The sequence below is a fragment of the Phascolarctos cinereus genome, unplaced genomic scaffold (assembly GCF_003287225.1).
Source record: "Phascolarctos cinereus isolate Bilbo 61053 unplaced genomic scaffold, phaCin_HiC Scaffold_726;HRSCAF=1367, whole genome shotgun sequence".
NCBI classification, from domain to species: Eukaryota; Metazoa; Chordata; class Mammalia; order Diprotodontia; family Phascolarctidae; genus Phascolarctos; species Phascolarctos cinereus.
The window spans coordinates 3,206,430-3,226,753 of record NW_027556098.1 but is presented as its reverse complement, the minus strand read 5'-3'; the positions used below and the strand labels follow the sequence as shown (position 1 = coordinate 3,226,753).

At 38.4% G+C, this 20,324-nt stretch overlaps 2 protein-coding genes across 4 annotated transcripts in view; one reads left to right on the top strand and one right to left on the bottom strand.

The window, feature by feature from the left end:
* CTPS2 (CTP synthase 2) overlaps nt 1-20,324 on the bottom strand; it is a 132,435-nt gene that overhangs the window by 56,053 nt on the left and 56,058 nt on the right. The window lies entirely within an intron of this gene.
* On the top strand, nt 12,676-17,078 carry S100G (S100 calcium binding protein G). Its single transcript, XM_021007477.2, has 2 exons — nt 12,676-12,813; nt 16,827-17,078. Exons 1-2 carry the CDS (start codon nt 12,676-12,678, stop codon nt 16,929-16,931), a joined length of 243 nt encoding a protein of 80 aa, XP_020863136.1. The 3' UTR covers nt 16,932-17,078.

Genomic DNA, 20,324 nt, shown 5'->3' with positions numbered 1-20,324 from the left:
CCATACAACTTAGATAATGTTAACTTGTGGTTTTCTAAGTCAATATGACCCACAGGGATCCATTTGAGTTTGATACCATTGGACTAGATGACTTCTAAGGTCTCTTCCAACTTTATCATCCTAAATTGTTTATTACATTACCATATAATTAATATTATATTATCACCCCAAACTGTTTATTAGATTGCCATTTCAATAATAGTATTTTATCATCTTAAAATGTTCATCATATTACCATATCAATAATATTACATTATCCTAAATGATCATATTACCACATTATTACTATATTATCATTCTAAATTGTTTATTATATTACCACATCAATGTTATTATACTATCACCCTAAACTGTTCATTATATTACCATATCAAGCAGCCTACCTGCTACTTGTTGTCACTGACTTCTCTATTCAAATCCTCTTTTCTAAAGTCACTGCTCCTTCTCATCTTTGTGACTCCCGTTAAAGCACTTGATTGTCCGTTTTATACATTTAAACTTTGTATTTTTACTTCACCCCATTCCTACTACGGCTATTATTGCCTATATCCCTTTCACTCTCCCTTTCTTCCTAGTCCCACTGCCTTCCAGATTGTTTGCTATTGCTTATTCTTCATTCTCAAAGAGGACCCATGACATTAGCAGGGTAATGTCTTGACTTGAAGTAAAATGGGTTTAAGTGAGGCAGAGCTGTGCAAAGTCATCAGCCTCACTTCTCCTCCAGAATCATCAGAGTCCAGTGGCAAGACCCAAATCAAGACGACTGGTAATGACCCCAGATGCAGTGGGAGAACTTGGCCTTTTTCCACTGTCTTCCTCTTACTAGGAAAACGTTCTACCAACTGGTCCTGTGAAGCATGGACATTGGCTGATGCCTGTTTTTTACACGCAAACAACACATCAAACACTAGGAGAGAACTACTTGCTCTACAAGTAAAATTAACCAAAGCTATCTTTGCACTTAGAAACTGACTTTCAAAGACAGAACTACTGAAGAGTTCATCAATTTTGAGGATTACTTTCAGAAACTTTTTTTCATAATCTTGGACTATTTTCTGCCTATTATACTCAGTAAGTTTCTGAATCAATTCCCTCACCACCAGAAACTTAGAAATTAATGCAAATGCATTAATATGAGCCAAACAAAACAAAACAACAGACATTTATTAAGATACTCCTGTGCACAAGGTGCCATACTAGCTGTTAAGACAGCAGCAACTGAAGAGACATGGTTTAGATAAATGGCAATTTATTCTAATTATTTTTAGATTTATTTAATTTTTTTTGGCTGCCACGTAGAATGGTAGATAGAGCCTGCAGTCAGGAAGACTCATTTCTGTGAGCTGAAGTCCACGCTCAGACACTTACTAGATATGTGGCCCTGAGCAAATCGATTAACCCTGTTTGCCTCAGTTTCCTCATCTGTAAAATGAGCTGGAGAAGGAAATGGCAAACCACTTCAGTATCTTTGCCAAGAAAACCCCAAATGAGGTTATGAAGAGTCATCAGGCATGACTGAAAACAACTGAACAATAACATTCTAATTATATATTCTGGCTTCTGTTTTTTAAAAAAAAATCCTTCTTTTGGGCTTTATTTATTGCTCCATAGAGACCTTTAAAACCTTATAATTTCCTGAGGAAAAAAAGGCTTTTTCACACACACACACACACACCCCCTATACTCTACCCAGATGGGATAATCTGCTGCTCTCATCAATGACTCCCCAGGATCGTGAGGTCCACTGAACCCTCTGTTCCAAGGCATACAGCAACAATCTTCATTAATTAAAAAAAAATCAATAAAACTTTCCTGCCAGATAAAGTAAGTGACTCTGAAGTTAATTCTTTCTTTCATTCAGTATTCTCAGCCTTGACCTTTCTTTCGGACTCTCTTTGCCCTTTAGTAGTTATTAGCAGCTCAACCTTTTGTATAACTAGTTTATAGAGTAGCTAACGCTCCCATTCATCTCACCCCAATCATATTTAATCAAGCAATTATTAATAGCAGCTAGTAGATTCATATATTTCCTAGGAAACTTCTGATAAAACCGTTCCACCCACTACAAATTCACATGAAAAGAAAGAAATCTAATGCTTAGTCAGGAGATCTGTCTCCAATGAAGACAACCCTAAGTTGCCAGTTTTACCCCAGCAATTCTTACATCTATTGACTTATCTGTTTAGTGGTTTGTCTACTTTGCTCCTAAGAAAATGATCCCTGTATCTCTTCGATAGCTGGCAAATTTAATACTCATTCACGCAAAGTACAGTACAATCATAAAGCCATATTGCTAGAAAGAATGAGAAAAATAAAGCCATATTGCCAGAAAATTCTGTGGAGAATTTTTGCTCTAATCTGAATGGCTAAACAGACTGGCCTTGGGGACTCTGCTGGCAACTTCCTTTTACAAGTTTAATAAAGCTACTTGGGGCCCTGATAGGATCTCCAAACTTTTAAAAGGAAGCCTATTGGTTGGGCCTTTCTACGACAGTATTGATTCACTCAGCCCACCGCCTTTCAAAGAGCAAATAAATCGAATTCTCTTTTGAAATTAGGGCACGAGGGGAGCACCAAATTGAAGGAATGGTCCTCTGATCAAAAACAGCTGTCTTAGTAATAAAAATCTGAGAGTGTGAAGACAAGGCAAAAGGGAGGCTGGGGAAATTCCCAGCTTCAAATGAATTCTCTAAAAGAAGTGAATGTGAGGTCAAGGAATTGAAGGAAAAGTACAGGCAAGAGGGAGCAGCTAACTGTTTGGATATGCTGTCTGCAACACATGCTTGAAAAGATAAAGAGATTAAGGAAGATGAATTAATTTTTAATTTATAGTTTAATTTGGCACTTTACTAGTAAGTGTCAGATTATTGTTAATAAGAATGATGTGTTTAACTCAGCTGATATTTCTGTAGTTCTTTAAGGTTTGCATTTGATCTTTACAATAACTCTGTGAGCTAGGTACTATTATTATCTCCACTGCACAAGGAAACTGAGGCTCAGAGGGGTTAAGTGACTTTCTGGGGTCACACAGCTACTAAATATCTGAGGAAGGATATTAATTAGGGTCTTCTTAAGTCTAGCATTCTATGCATTCTCCCGTGCATATATTAGATATAAATATGTGTGTATCATATACAAAGTGGTTGCACGCATTATATGTGTGTGTGCGTGTGTGTATACACATACATACACACATTTACGTATATAACTGGCTCACCTTGTGCAGGACAATTTGGTAAGATCTGTTATGTTTGTTTTTCTTTACAAGCAAACTAATTTATTATTTAATGTACATAATTCTCTATTTGAATTTAATAAATGTATACTTATTTTGATTTTATAAACAAAACTATTTCTCTTCATAAACAAGTCTGGTGAGATAGGTTTTTCTAAACAGAGACATACTTTGTTGTCTTCTGCTCCTACTTAAGAAGGAATTCAGAAGTAAGCTCTTTGAGGGCAAGAGCTGTCTTTTGCCTCTTTTTCTATCCCCTGCTCAGCAAAGTGCTTAGCACATAGTAGGTGTTTAGTACATGTCTATTGAATGAATGAATGAATGAAGGAAGGAATGAATGAATGAATTTATTTGAGATGGAACAAAGCATCATATACCATCTCAAGAAATTGCTCTTCATTGGGAAAGACTCTCACTTGTGCTTGAATTCCATCCCTGAATTCCTATGAGGAACAAACTAAATCTAAAATAGAAATGCCTTGGTTACACACTCCACATTCATAGAAAAAAGCATTTGGCTCCCACAACCTTCTTCCTGGAAAATCTGACGTTAGCTATAAAGTAAGTTTAGTCTGATTCCTAGGGTAAGATCACCTTCTCTTGGAACGAAGCCACATACAGTAAAGAAATGGAAAATGGATCAATGAGTAACTAATATAAATGGCTTTACAGCTTCAGCAGATGTAAAATTCCACGTAAAGGGTAAACAACCATCATTAACCTTTACCATTGCTTTCTGCAAGTCCACCTAATTTACTGCCCAGGAAGACTGCAAGTTACTTACTATGACCTCACTTCTTTAAGCAAAGTCTAATGGAAACTAAATTCTCGTATCATAGATTCCTAAATGACTTTTTGAATACGGAGGGTAAAAAAATTTAATGAGCTTTCCTTATTGCTAGATGATTCGGTTCAACAGTCTTTGCCTTTGTTGTAAGCTAACATAACTTTGCATGCTTCAGAGAAATGAGAATCTGAATGCTCAAGAAGTTTGGCCTTAGAATCTACTACTTTGCTTTCTAGCTCTCTGAAGTCAATCCCTCTTAGCTATGGCCTCTCTGCTTGATTTTTTTTGTTTTAAGGCAACCAGGGTTAAGTGACTTGCTCAGGGTCACACAGCTAGGAAGTGTCTCAGGCCAGATCTGAACTCAGGTCCTCCTGATGACAGGGCCAGTGCTCTATCCACTGCACCACATAGCTGCCCCTGCTTGATTATTTCTAAAAAATTTTATTTTTGTATTTTATATTTATACCTACCATCTTACATATTAAATACCGATAGAAGTCCAATATTTAAATATGAACCAGCATTAGACCATTCAATACAATTTCATGTTAATCATGTCACTCTCCTATTCCAATGGTTCATGGGATTCCAGTAGAACGTAAGCTGCATGAGGGAAGAGACTGCTCTGTTTTTGTCTTCTGTCCCCATCACGTAACACAGACCCTGATATAGAGAAGAAAGCTTACTGAATTGCATGGGACGAAGTCTAAATTCTTCATTCTGGCATTAAAGGCCCTCCATAATCTAGCCCCATCTTACCTAACCAAAAAATCAATGAATCAACAAGCATTTTTTAAGCACCAAGTTTACCCAAGTGCTTGGAGACTCTTAGTCATAAACAAAAAAAATGACCCAGCCCCTACCCCTCAAGAGGCTTCCATTCTATACCTCAGCACCATACCTCCTACTACTTTCTAAACTCTAAGCTAATGTCTTCACTATCCCCTATCCATGCTGAGTTTAATTCTACCTTGCTGCTTTCACTCATGAAGCCACACTACCCCAGTTCCTACCGCTTTCCTTCCTTCTCCTTATCTAAATGCTCTTTTTCTTCAAGGCCCAGGCTAACGTCCCACTTTCTTCATAAAACCTTTTCTTGTGAACCACACATATGCTGGCACTTAATTACCTCCATTTTTTAGTACTTTATCATATACTGAAAGAGACAACATGTAGCAATACAAAGAAAATTGGAGCCAGATGACCTGGGTTTGAACTACAGGTCTGCCACTCATTGACAACCTGTGTGAACTCATATCACTCAAAATCTCTAGGTCTTATTGTCCTGGTCTATAAAAGCAAAGCATTAAACTACAGGATCTATAAGGTCCTCCTCCAGTTATAAGTCTATGAATCCTATATTTCCATTACCTCATAAACCTGTAATTTCCACATTATGGTTTCTCTCTTCATTGACACAGATCAGAAACCTTTAATAACTTAGGAGGAGGCTTGGAGGGATGCTGTCACCAGAAAAATTCACCCATCATTCCTTGGCAACCTGGAGATGGCCTCTTTGAACCTCGCTAGCCTGGTCCTTGGACAACAGGTTGACAGTCCATCATCAGGGCAGACCCAAAGTCTTTGCACTTGAAAGAACCCACCAAAGCTTGTGCTCAGCCAGCACAGCCTTTGAGAACCAAGAGACCCCTCTACACATGACAAAGCACCGAAGTTGGACTTTTGTGGATACTTATAGTATTATTATGAGTACAGTATGTAGTATTATTATAAGTCTTTTTAACAAATCTTACATCCCCCTAAGAGTAGAACAAATGAGAGCTAATCTTTGAGTCAGGGAGACCTAGGTTCATGTCTTGCCTAAGACACATACTGGATATATGATTGTGGGCAAATCAACACCCTTCTCAGTGCCCCCAGACAACTCTCGAAGACTGTAAGTAGAAAGGCAAATATTGATCTACACTGGTAGAGGAAGGTCCACATCAAAAACTCCCTACAACAATGAAACTGTGAGTCTACTGTACATCTCCAACTCCACCTCTACCCCAGCCCCACCCCCTTAAAAAAAAAACTCAAACTAAATTTAGAGAATCAGGTCTGCTTTTTCTATATTCCAGTACTTCACATAATGCCTGGCACATAGTAAGTGCTTAATAAATGTTTGCTGACTGATAACTGATTGACTATATTCCCCATGAAGTTTCTACAGGCCACATGGGTGGGGCAGCTCTTTTTCCTTAAAAGATATTCCTTGAGACTTAATGGCTCAGGGGGCTGGAGGTTCAGGCTATTGCTTCCTTGTGGCCTGAGAAGCTAGAGCTGCTCCCTGATGACCACCAAGGGCTACTCAGAAGCAAGAAGAAGCTTCACTTAACTGAATCAATTCATATCCTCATTACATATCCTTATTGAAAAAGTAAATCTCTTTTTATTAACCTTTGAATGGATTATGAGCATCTCATTTTATTCATCTTAAATTAGCAGGGAACCAGTCCAGTCAGCCCTGGCAGCAACCTGTAGTAATTCCCCTGCTGAAAATCCCACCCTTCACGCAATCAACAAAGCAATTATTAAGTACCTTCTGCATGCTAAGAATTTTATTATATCTAGGGATACATGTTACAAAGACAAGGGCAAAAATAGCCCTTGACCTTAAGAAGCCTACATTCTTTTTTTTTTGGCCAAGCAATGGGGTTGGTGACTTGCCCAGGGTCACACAGTTAGTAAGTGTCAAGTGTCTGAGGCCAGATTTGAACTCAGGTCCTCCTGACTCCAAGGCCAGAGTTCTATCTACCACACCACCTAGCTCTCCCAAGAAGCCTACATTCTACTGGAATTTCCTCCTAAGGAAAAAAATAGACGTGATTAGAAAGAAAATGAGATTATTAAAGATTTAGATTAGAAAGAAAATGAGATTAAAAAAAAGAAAAAGCAAGAAAATGAGATTGTTAAAACAAGATATTACAAGTGGGAATTTAGGTAGCCCTAAGTTTTTTTAAACTACCTAAAAAACTTTGTTAACATGTATTCACTGCTAACTAAGGTTTCTTACAATGGTGTCTTTACACAGGAATGCCAGATATGCATATACCTAGAAATACTATATATGTGTGTATGTGTATATATGTATCTGTGTATATATGTGAAATATATAAATATACATGTGTGTGCATACACACACACACACATATTTTCCCTAGGAAAAATTACAACCATCTTTACCAGGTGTTTGTTTCTGAAAGAAAAGTACCCCTTCCAGGATTAGTAACTAATACTAACATTATTACTGGTAATAACTAAGCCTCCTAATATAATTCATGGAAACAATTTTTTTTTCAGTTTACTTGCAGCGCTTTTATTTTTCCTTACACAATGACGTGTTGGGCATTACAATTCTCAACTCTTAGGATGACTTACAAATTTTGGTATTCTACTGTCATGTGAGAATATTAAGGCAACGTACAAAAATCTTACATAAATTAACTAGATGCACAATTTTACAGGTTGTAAATGCAAACTTTTTTGCAACTCAAGGTTGAGTAACTTAGCTCCATGACACTGGGGGAAACAGTGGGTTAAGAAAAAAAAAAACCTGGTTCCTAAGGCTTAAATATGTATTCCTGCTAGGATGGTGGCAAGCTGCAACACACATTTAATAAAGGAAACAATTTTCTTGATATGACATTATTCTAAATGTGTTGTTATTCAGTCTTTTTTCCAATCGTGTCTGACTCTCTGTTACCCCATTTGGGGTTTTCTTGGTAAAGATAATGGAGCAGTGTCCCATTTCCTTCTCCAGCTCATTTTTCATATGAGGAAACAGGGTTAAGTGACTTGCCCAGGGTCATTCAGTTAAGTGTCTGAGGCCACATTTGACCTCAGGAAGATGAGTCTTCCTAACTCAGGCCCAGCATTCTATCTACTATGCCACCTAGCTTGCCCAAGAGTGACAGACTTTTAGGTATAATTCTATTGTTGTTGATGAGTCAGTTCTGATTCTGTGTGACCCCATTTGGGGTTTTTTTGGCAAAGTATTACAGTTGATTTTTATCCACTTTTGTGGATACTTACGGTATTATTCTTTAATAAGTCTTTACAATTTTTAATAAGTCTTTTAACAAATCTTATATCCTCCTAAGAGTAGTACAAATGAGAGCTAGTCTTGCCTATGACACATACCGGCTATATGATTGTGGGCAAATCACCACTCTTCTCAGTGCCCCCAAGCAACTCTCTAATATAAGTGGCAAGGCAAATACTGATCTGCATTGGTAGAGGAAACTCCAAACTCAAAACTCCCTACAACAATGAAATTTTGAGTCTACTGTACATCTCCAACTCTACCTCCACCCCATCCCCCCCAAAAAAAAACTTCAACTAAATTTAGAGGCGAGAAGCAGATCTTCTGCTTTTTTCTACGTTCAAGCACTTAACATAGTGCCTGGCACTGGAGTGCCATTGGAGCGGTTTATCATTTCCTTCTTCAGCTCATTTAACGGATGAAGAAATTGAGACAAACAGGATTAAGTGACTCGCCCAGGATCACACAGCTAGTAAATGTGTGAGGCCAGATTTGAACTCAGGAAGATGAGTCTTCCTGACTCCAGGCCCAACACTTTATCTACTGTGCCACCTAGCCGTCCTATGTGATTAAACACCAGCATGTGTAAATTTTTAGAGAAAGGTAACGGAAGAGAAAATGTTATTTAACTTTAGCTGTTGGATAAAAAAAAAACATTCTTTTCAGTTAAAAAGCACAGGGCTCTAGCATAACCCACCACTATAAAGATATCTAGAACTTTTTGACCATCTCGTTGTAATGTGAGAGTCCTAATTAATTATCCTAATTAAATCCTAACTAATCCTAATTAAAACTTCAAGGCAAAGTCAGAATGTGTGTTGTCTACATCAGAGGTGTCAAACACATGGAGTAAGGCCCAAACCAGATTACAATGTCATTAGGAAATAGTTAGCAAAATAAATAAAAATACAACAAAACATAGATAACTCTAACGTGTGATTTTCTAAATCAACATGACAGGAATTCTAATGCATGGTTAGTGGCTACCATTTCTATCTGAGTTTAACACCAGTGGTCTACATGGCACAGTGGACAAAGTGTTGAATTTGGACTCAGGAATACCTGGGTTCATATACTAGGCAATTATACTGAACACTGGACATTTACCATAGCAAAGTCACATTTGCAGAGCCTCAGTTTGAATATCTGTAAAAAAAAAAAAAAGACAAGAATGTCTATAGTACCTACCTCATAGGGCTGTGATGAGGGAATGTATGTATATCACTCCATAGAAATCTAAAAGCACTGCATAAATGTTACCTATATTAAGAGAGTCCCATGAAGTAGTGGACAGTTAGGTGGTTCAATGGATAGACTGCTTTGTCTGGAGTCAGGAAGACTCATCTTCCTGAGTTCAAATCTGGCCTCAGACACTTACTAGCTATATGACCTTGGGCAAGTCACTTAACCCTGTTTGCCTCAGTCTCCTCATCTCTAAAATGAGCTGGAGAAAGAAATGGCAAACCACTCCAGTATCTTTGCCAAGAAAACCCCAAAAGGGGTCACAAAGAGTCAGACATGACTAAAAAATGACTAAACAACAACAATGAAGTAGTGGACATAAAACTGGCCACCAACCCAGAAAGACCTGGTCCAAGTCCTCTCTGATATGTCCTGGTCTTGTGATCCTAAGCAAGTTATTTAACTTCTCAGCACTCTAGGCAACTAAGAGTATAAGATAAAGAAAAGATGCTGGTGTACATTGGTGGAAGGAGCTTCCTCATCTGGGAGTTCCCTTTGTCAATGAAATCACCGAGCCATTCTGCATGCCCTGATTATAATTATTACATACCTTTACAACTGAAGACCAAATTCCTCTTGTTATCCCTACATACAGTTATTATGTCTTTCATACCAAGTACTTTGGTAAACACGAATAAAACAGTGATATGCTGAGCAGGGAGGCAAAGATCCCATACTGAAAAGTCTGTTATCAAGTCTCCACCGATTTCCTATCTTGTTCTATAAGGAGTTATGGAGAAGTAAGTCTTACAATGGTGGGTATTTACAATACCAAAGAAAGGATGAAGAAGAACACTCCGGAAACTTCAAAAGGTGTTCTGGGACAACTTACAGTCAACAGGAGAAAAATGATCTTGGAAGGTACTTATTCCCTCACAGAATGATACTCCAATAAAATTCAATTCAGTTTCCCTGGGAAAAACCTAGAAGCTCCCTAGGAGATCATATTCCTTCCAGATGAACAGCAGTTTATTTACAAGGTTTATTTTTTTAAAAGCTTTAAGGATAATCCATAAAGCGTATCCTGGGAGGAAAGACAGAGATATAGAGGGAAGAAAACAGTTCACAAAAGAATCTAAAAACCAAAATCATTCTTCCACATCTGCAAGTAACCACAAAGTTGAACATTAAAATTTAGGCAATGTAAAAAAATGAAATATAACAATTTTTTAAAATGAAAATTTAGTTCTTTTCCCCAATTTTCAAAGATTCAGAGTGCCTGCCCTCTGTTGATTATTTCCAATTTATTCCATATGTAACTTCATTTATACACAATTGTTAGAATTTTATCTCCTCCATTAGATTGTGAGCTCCTTGAGAGCAACAGCTATCTTTTATATTTCTTTGTATCCCCAGTGCTTAGCACAGTACCCGGCAGGTACATAATAAATGTTTATTGACTGACATAACTAGTAAGTACCCGAGGCAATATTCAAACCCAGGGCCTCCTGATTTTAAGTCCAGTGTCCTATCTACTACAGCAGGCTACTTCTCATTCATTTACAATAATACAAAGTCTTAACTCCAAAAGGGGGAGAACACTAATACCTGGGGAGAATCAGAAAAGACCCTGTATAGAAGCCAACATCTAAGCACACTTTAAAGAAAGTTAAGGATTCCCTAAGATTAAGGTAAGGAGAGAAATGTAAAGATTATATTCCAAAGGTCAATCCATGCTTAATTAACTTAATTTTTTTAAAAAATGCATTTATTCAAACTTCAAAATACAAAATAAGGCAAGCACCAGAATTCAGGAGGGAAAAGAGACAAGAAAAAAATTAAAACCTGCTCTTAGGACTCTGGACCATTAGGTAATACAATGAGGTGGCCCTTAATTGTAATTGCCCTTAATTATAAAATTATCTTTTGAGGTTCACAGGTCTCAAGCTTAGGTTTCCAAAACAGTTAATTATTACCTTTAAATGGCAAATGGCAAACAAAAGGGAAAACTTCATAATCAGTGTCTGTACATACTATAAAAAGTCAAGGAAGGCTCCTTAGATCTTCACCTTCTCTTTGGATTCCTCCAGCTGTGCTGCTGCCAGATAAACCAGGTAAGTCTAGTTTTAATCCAATCTGAAATTCCTACTACTCATGTTAGTTTTGTATTTTCCTTATAAGAATGAGCCAGAAGGACACCCAAAAAGAGAAGCAGACAAGAATTGCTCTGAAAACTATAGATCAACAGATTTAAAAAAAAAAAAAGGCAAACTTCAACAAAAGAAAACCTGCAATTTCCTGTACAAACCTCTTTTGCTGTTCTACTGTGTAAATGTTAATGTCTAATCTATTTGGTGCTGGTTAAGTTCAGAATAAGAATAAAAATTAACTGGGGAAAAAAAAGAATGGACTCATTTCTGCTATGGATTGAAAGATATCTTTTCCTCAACAGGCTAAAGGGTAAATCTTTTCTATCTTTCAGCGTACCTGCCAACTTAGAGGTTAGCTGCTGTTCTCAGATGCACCTTAAAAGGTACATCTTGAATAATCCAAATGTGCAGCTAGATGGTGCAGTGGATAGAGCATCAGCCCTGGAGTCAGGAGGACCTGAGTTCAAATCCAGCCTCAGATACATGATACTCACTAGCTGTGTGACCCTGGGCAAGTCACTTAACCCCAATTGCCTCGCCAAAAGGAGAAAGAAAGAGAGGGAGGGAGAGAGAGAGAGAGAGAGAGAGAGAGAGAGAGAGAGAGAGAGAGAGAGAGAGAGAGAGAGAGAGAGAGAAGGATGTTACCAATTACTAATAAGGGAACAGTCTGGACCAATTTCTAGAAGACCCAGTGACTCCTGATACAAAAAGGCTCATGGGTACTGATTACTAACCTGTTTTCTCAGCTTCAGATCCCTCTCCACCTCGATCTAAGAAGGAACACTGAAAACCAGGGATGACACTGAAGTGCATGAGCTAACTCCCACTAGTGACCCTATCATCCTATTCCATAATATGTATCTCCTCTCTCCTCTCTTTCACTTACCTCATTCCTGAGGCTGCTGACAAAGGCAGTGTGGTACAATGAACAGAGAGCTGGCCTTCGAGACAACGTTAAAATCCCACTTCTGATACATATCTGTGTGAACTTAGGCAAATACTTAGCCCCCCTCAGTGCCTCTAGGAAACTCTCTAAGACTATAAATGGCAGAGCAGTCACCAATATGCACTGGTTGCCTCCCCAAGGGTTTCTTACACCAATGAAATCATGGGTCTGGACCATACTTAAGAAGAACCAGAATTTAAAAATACCTAACCAAATTTTTGCATCAACTGACACGCCTAGTCCTTAAACTTGACCCCTTCTATATAAGTCTTTACTGTGGCAGTTTTTTTTTCAATTAATCCATTTTTCTCTAAATTTACAGGAAACAAAATGAGTGCACCGAAAAAGTCCCCTGAAGAACTCAAAAAAATTTTTGTAAAATATGCAGCTAAGGAGGGTGATCCTGACCAGCTGTCTAAAGATGAACTGAAACTGCTAATCGAGGCAGAATTCCCACAGATATTGAAGGTGAGTCAACTTCAGTGGCCCCACCTAGCCTTACAATAGGTATATGTGTGTATGGGTGAGGATGAGGCTGGGAGAGAAGAACTAGATATGACACCTGAGCGTAAGAGGTAAAACACAGGGGCAGCTAGGTGGTACAGTGGATAGAACACTGGACCTGGAGTCAAGAAGACCTGAGTTCAAATCCAGCCTCAGATACTCGCCAGCTGTGTGACCCTCAGCAAATCACTTAAGCCAGACTGCAGCCCCTACCCCCCAAAAAAGAGCAAAAACACAAAGTAAACTCCCAGAGGGTACTTGAGCTCAATAGATTCAGTCTCACTGAGTGAAATATGCCATTTTCTTGGGGACAGATATTGGTGACTGGGAAGAGGAGCCACACTGAGAGCTAACAGTAACAGTTACTTTGTTCTATATTTCTAAGTGACTTTACAAACAGGATAAAGATACCATGAATTGATACATTTTTATCATTAACAAGCATTTGTTTTCTTTCCCTTCCATTTTTCCCTCCCCACTAAAAAAAAAGGAAAAAATAAATCCTTAAAACAAATATACATAGTTTTCTTCATGGGTTCCCATAATTGAAGAAACAAAGCTAAATCTCTAAATCTTCAGTGACAAGACTAGTTTTTATGTTGTTGTTCAGGGCCACCCATTTAATTCAAAAGGGCTTGTTTAAAAAGAGCAACAACTGATTTCTAGACAATTACTGGAAATGAACTGATTTCCTTTTGCCATAACATCTCATTTTGGAACTACCTTAAAACTGTCCAAGTAAAAATACATCTACATTTTCCTTGGGGGCAGAGAGGATGAGTCTCTGCTCCCCATTTGCTTGTTTTTAAAGCCTCCTTCCTATGGAAAAGTAGCATTATGCTCTTTGACCTCCAGAATTCTATTTCCTTAGAATCCAATCCTGCCTCCCAATGATTTATTTTATATAAAGTTGCCTTACTTCCTAGGTTTTATTCAGAAACACACTGTCAATGTGATGTGGTAGAGGGAAACTTCTTATTTCCCTCTCCCTCTCTCCCCACTTCTATGTCTCTCCATCTCTCAAGTTCTCAAACAAAGGATCAGCTTATCTTAAAAGCTTTTCAGTGTTGGGATAGTTAAGCTGCATAGTCATACATCGCTTGACTTGGAGTCAGGAGAAGTTCAATTCAAACCCTGCCTCCATCACTTTATTAGCTACATGACCCTGGGCAAGTCATTTATATTATCTCAGCCTAAGTTTTATGATAATATCTCCTATTCATCAAGTTTCCCAGGGTTGTTGTAAGTATAAAATAATTTATATTCATAAAACATTCTGCAAACCTTAAAGTATGAAATGAACATTAGCTATTATTTTCACTTAACCAACTGTATGACCTTCGCTAAGTCATTTATCTTATCTTAGCCTAAGTTTCACCATAATATCTCCCATTCATCAAATCCCCCAGGATTGTTGTAAGTATAAAATAAGACAGTATTTGTAAAACAGTCTGCAAACTTTAAAGTACTGAATGAACATTAGCTATTATTTTCACTTAACTACCTGCACGTCATTTATCTTAGCCTATGTTTCATCAAAATTTCTCCCATTCATCAGATCTCCCAGGATTGTTTTTAAGTATAAGATGAGACAATGTTAGTAAAACATCTTGCAAACTTCAAAGTGCTAAATGAATATTAGTTGCTATTATTATTATTATTATTATTATTATTGTTACTTTAAGTCATCTAATTCATTTCCTACCCAAAGCATGAACAGAATCCATAACAATATCCCTAACAGTAGTCACTTACTATTTCTACACAACTTAGAATGATAGGGAAATCACTCTCCCATACCCTCCCCTAACTCTAGAGATACCTCATTCCATTTTTTGACAACTCTAATTGTTTTTTTTTTTTTGTTTTGGAGGCAATCTGGGCTAAGTGACTTGCTCAGGGCCACACAGCAAGTAAGTGTCTGATGCCGTATTTGAACTCATGTCCTCCTAACTCCAGAGCCAGTACTCGAATCCATTAAGCCACCTACCTGCAACAACTCTAACTGCGAAGATGTTTCTCCCCCTTAGGAAGCAATGTGAAACAATGAAAAGACTGCTAGACTCGGAGAAAGAAGAATTAAGTCCCAGTCCTACTTATGCTGTATTTTCTACCTGTGTGATTTTGGGGCAAGTCATTCCCCCTATATGGGTCACGGTTCCCCAGCTGAAAAAAAAGAGGAGTTGGACTACATGACCTCTGAGATGCCTTCTGGCTCTAAATCTGTAATTCTATGTTCAGGCAAATTCTACCTTCCTATAACGCCACCCCATCGCTCTCATTTCTGCTCTCCGGAGCACGGGGCCAGACCAAGCAGAACTATCATATCAAAAATCTGAACCTTAATAGGTAAAACACAAAAGGCCTTTGAAAATGATAAACTATTAGAAACAGAAATTGGTTTAAGAAAATAGAAAAATAAAAAAATAAAATTTTGCTTTTTTTAAAAAGTATTTTAAGATTCAGTCCTAAGAAATAAAAAATAAGCATAAGAAAAATAACAAGAAAATAATCTGGACAACTCATTTGAGCGCATTTTAAAGGCTAAGAGAAACAAAATACTCCAACGTCCTTTGAAAGATCCATTCTCCAAATAACACTTAACTGGGCTTACTGACTGAGCTACTCATTTAAAACAAGCATATGCCTTGGCCTCTAGTCTCGCCATGATGAACAGATGAATTACAGTCTCAGTCACGCTTAGCATAAACTTCAGCAGAGAAGCACATATTTTGTGCCCATGTATCAGAAGCAGAATGGTATTTATGCTTTACTTATGTAACTGTGGCACATCGCCAACATTTCTCACACAAAGTCCTAGGATTCTGCTTACATCTCATTGCTCTCATATGAAACTGCCTTAGGAATAAAAACAAAATAATTTCAACCTCTTTCCTTGAGCATAACATCGGACTTGGAGGCAAAAAAACCCACATTCAAGCTCAAGCTCATATCCACTTATTAGCTTTGCAACCTCTCTGAGCCTCAGTTTCCACAGTTACAAAGAGATGATAATCCTTATGCTACCTGCCTCACGGCGTTGCTATGAGAAAAGGAAGGCTCTTTGTATAAAACTTCAATGTTTCAAGGATCCAGAGTGCCCTCATGAAACCAGATTGTAACTTCACTTATTACTTAGTAAATGGTTTTTAAGAATTTCAATGGTCCTTTTAAACTTCAGTCAAGCTTAAGAAACCTATAAATATGAGCTATAAGTTTTATTACGAAGCAGTAGCAACATGATAAGGTAGAAAGAATGCTGGCTTTGAAGTCAGAAGATCTGGATTCAAATCTCAGCTCTGTCACTAATTGTGTGACCTTGGGCAAGTCACTTAAGTGGACCTCAGTTTCCTCATCTGTAAAATGAGGGGGTTGGATTAGATGGCCTCTAAGTTCCCTTCCAGATCTAGATTTCTGATTTTTATATTACACATGGGAGTAAGAGCAGCTTGATCATTTGGCAGCCAGGTGTTACATATTTCCTAGGATCTATTTGAACTTCATAGACTATTGATATTTCTAAAGCCTAGATTGAGTCTACTGGGTTCAAAATAGAGGGATGCCTATGCCTGAGGCATCAACATTTTGATGGTCATGAAGTGACACAATTAAAGGCAGTTTCCATCCATACATAATGCTTTACGGTTTACAAAGTATTTTTATATACATTATTTAATTTAATCTTCACAATCCCATTTTACAAATTATTCAGGTTAGGTGACTTGCCCAGGATCACCTAGCTAGTAAATATCTAAAGGTGACTTTGAATTCAAATGTTCCTAACATCAAGTCCAATTCTCTATCCATCAGTTTTCTCACTACTAAAAAATAACCAGAATGCAAATATTCTCAGCCTTTCCAGGAAAGCAGAGCCAACACTTTCCCTTTTCTTACTGCTGGAAATAACAACAGCAGTTGGCTGGCCTTCTGTCTCTCTCTCCCTTACCCACAAACCCTATTTATTTATCTTAACCCAGGGGTCCACCAGTCTGGATGACCTCTTTAAAGAACTGGACAAGAATGGCGATGGAGAAGTCAGTTTTGAGGAATTCCAGGTCCTGATAAAAAAGATATCCTCGTGAGTTCATCCCCTGGTGAAGAAGCAAGCAGCGTGCTAACCAAGACAAAGCTCTGCTCTGGCCACAAGTCATAAAATCCCTGAGCAGCTACCTTTAAACAAAAGGTTTTATTCTTTAGCATCATATGGTCCTAGTTAGGAAATTAATGTATTATTAATAAAGGTATTCTTAAATATTCTTCACTTAGTAAATGTGTTCTCCACAGAAACTTTACAAGGGCATGGAAGGAGGCAGCTTGATGCAGAGAAGGGGTTCTTAAATGGAGATCCATGGACCCCACCCCCCCAAGTCTGATTGATTTCATGGGGTCCCATAAACTTGGATGAAAAAAATTTTACATCTTTATTTCCATTTGGTTGGCTAGCTTTGCAGTCCAATATAATTTATTTTATGCACTTAAAAACATTATTCTGAGAAGGGGTCCTTAGGTTTCACCAGCCTGCCAGAGGGATCCATGATATAAAAAAAGGTGAAACACCTCTGGTGTAGAGGCAAGAGTCCTTGTCTGGGAGTTTGCAGACCCAGGTTTTAGGCACTATCCTGAGTCTACTTTGCTGTATGACATTGAGTAAGTCACTTCCCTGCTAGGCCTCAGTTTCCTCATCTGGAAAATGAGGAGCTACAGTAACTGAATTATGCTAGTAATGACTCCATATTACACTGTTATTCATTCTTTGATCTTGAAGAGGACCAATGTCATCAAAAGAGTGATATCTTGACTTGCAAGTGAATTGGATTTAAGTGAGGCAGGGCTGTGCAAAGTCATCAACCTCACTTTCTCCTCCAGAGTCACTGGAGTCCAGGGGCAAGACATAGGTCAATATGACTGGTGATGGCCCCTGATTCAGGGAGAGATCTTGTTTGGCCTTTTTAAGTTAAGGTCCTTCCCCGGTTTCTGAGGCTACACCCATTCAGTGACTAAAGGCTAGGTAAGAATTGAGGCAAAAGATGATCTAGTTTGTATTTCCAAAAGAATCAATCTGGGAAGGGAAGACGCTCAGAGTTTTCATATCACACTGTATGCCTTTAAGAAATAACCTGCCACAGACCCCTTTAATCAGTGGCCTTTTCTAACGAACCACTAGAAAAGCATTCCTTAAAACCAGGGTTCCCAACAATGAAAAACTCCCTTGGGAAATACAATCCAAGTTTAAAGAAGGCTCCTAAATAAAACAGAAAGTAAAACTAATCTATCTATCCAAGCATCCTTGACTCAGTGCTGTTTGGTATGTATTAGCACTTTGATTTTCAGTTCTACATGGAATACATCCAAGATAGTCATAATATACAGCAATGATTTTTTTCTCATACAGTATGCGGGAAAGGCTTGAAATTTACAGTATACAGCAGAGGGTAAATGAGCGGGGAAGCTTGTCTCCAGAGGTCACTGTACAATCTAAATGTACCAAAAAATCAGTTCCCTACTTGGTTTCCAACTAAAGAAGGGTGTGTGTGTGTGTGTGTGTGTGTGTGTGTGTGTGTGTGTGTGTGTGTGTGTGTGTGTGTGTGTGTGACAAAGAGAGAGACAGAGACAGAGAGACAGAGATCCCTACGGCAGTCTGGTTAAACCTAGAATAATTCTTTTAAATCCAAAAAATATAATACATTGGATTACAAAGGAAACTAACTATGTTGAGAAAAGAGATGCAATTTTTTCCCATCCAAGTTCAGAGTCCCCTCACCCCAAATCTATCTGCAGGGGGGAGGGAGTGTCTGCAGACTCCAGGTTAAGAATCTCCGTTCTAGACAATGTCCATCACCTGTCTGTAACATCCCCCTAATCAAGGGTGATGAATAACAGGTCTTTCAGGATAATAAACAGATTCAACTTTGCTACAGACCTTGACATGGCAACATACTTGATAAGAGTCAATGATAGGTCCCTTCAATCATAAATAACATCAGCCAACTGATGAAACAAACATCTAAAAGTGAACTTTAAGATATAAGATATTCTGATGAAGAATACCATGACTGATCCAGTATGCAAGGAATAATCAGGCTATATAAATTAAAAGCTATGGTTCATTATGGCACTGAGTGCTCTTACGGAAAGGTCCTAATTAGAGAACCGAAGGTACTAAGCTTGAAGAGAAAATTCAAGAGAATTACATTTCATACTGACAAAGTAAAAATGAAAACCAAGAAGTGGCTAAACTAACATAAGGACCCAACTGATTCTCTTTTCAAAGACTAATTAGTACAAAGAGTCTTATGTTCTTAAAGCACATATTTACCAATGGAACTATTTAACCTCCCTCCATTTGAAGTCCAAAGGCAACAGGATTGCAAGACAAGAGAATACCAACCTCCTTCTGTATACGTACCCCAAGAGTGGGGAACCTGCAGCTTCAAGGTCACCTCTGGCCCTCTAGGTCCTCAAGTGCTGCCCTCTGACTGAATCCAAACTTCATAGAACAAATCCCCTTAATAAAAGGATTTATTCTGTAAAACTTAGACTCAGTTAAAAGGCTGCACCCAAGGACCTAGAAGGCCGGATTCCCCATCCCTGCCTTATCCTCTCTGGGCTTTGACAATATTGCTTCGTTGTGGTTTTCCTTTTTATCTGTCAAACAGATAATTAATTCTCTCTCCTTTACAGGATCAACACGCATGCCCCACCTCTTACACGTGAGAATACTGCAGGGTTCTGTACTGGGTTCCTTCCTCTTGTCCCTTGTACATTCTTTCTCAATTCATCTTCAGTTGCCATGGATTTACCTAGCATCTCTATACAGATGACTTCCAAATCTATATATCCAGCCCTCATCTCTTTCTCGTGCTCTAGTCACTCAATCCATATTTACTAGTCACCTACTATGTGCCAGGCATTACGTTAAGCACTGGGCATACAAAGAAAGGTAAAAGTCCTTGCCCTCAAGCAGCTTACAGTTAAGGGGGGAAGACAAAATGTAAACAGCTATGTACAAACAAGTTATATATAGGATAAACTGGAGATAATTAATAGAGGGGAAGCACTAGAATTAAGAGGGATTAGGAAAGACTTCCTATAAGATGTAGGATTTTAGCTAGGCCTTGAGAGAAGCCAGGAGGTAGAAAGGAGGAGGGAGAGTATTCCAGGAAGGCGGGATGGCCAATGAAGATGCCCAGGTTTGGGGGATGAAGTCCAGTGGGAAGAACGACAAAGAAGCCAGTGCTCCTGGATCGAAGACTGGGGCGGGGGAGGGCCGGCATATTAAATGTAAGAAGACTAGAAAGGTAGGGAGGGCACATTATAAAGGGTTTCGAATGCCAAGCAGAGGATTTTATATTTGGTCCTAGAGGTGACAAGGAATCCCTGGAGTTTATTGAATAGGGGAGGGTGACATGGTAAGACTTGGGCTTTAGGAAGATCACTTTGATAGATGGGTGGAAGCTTTACTGGCCCACGGAGAG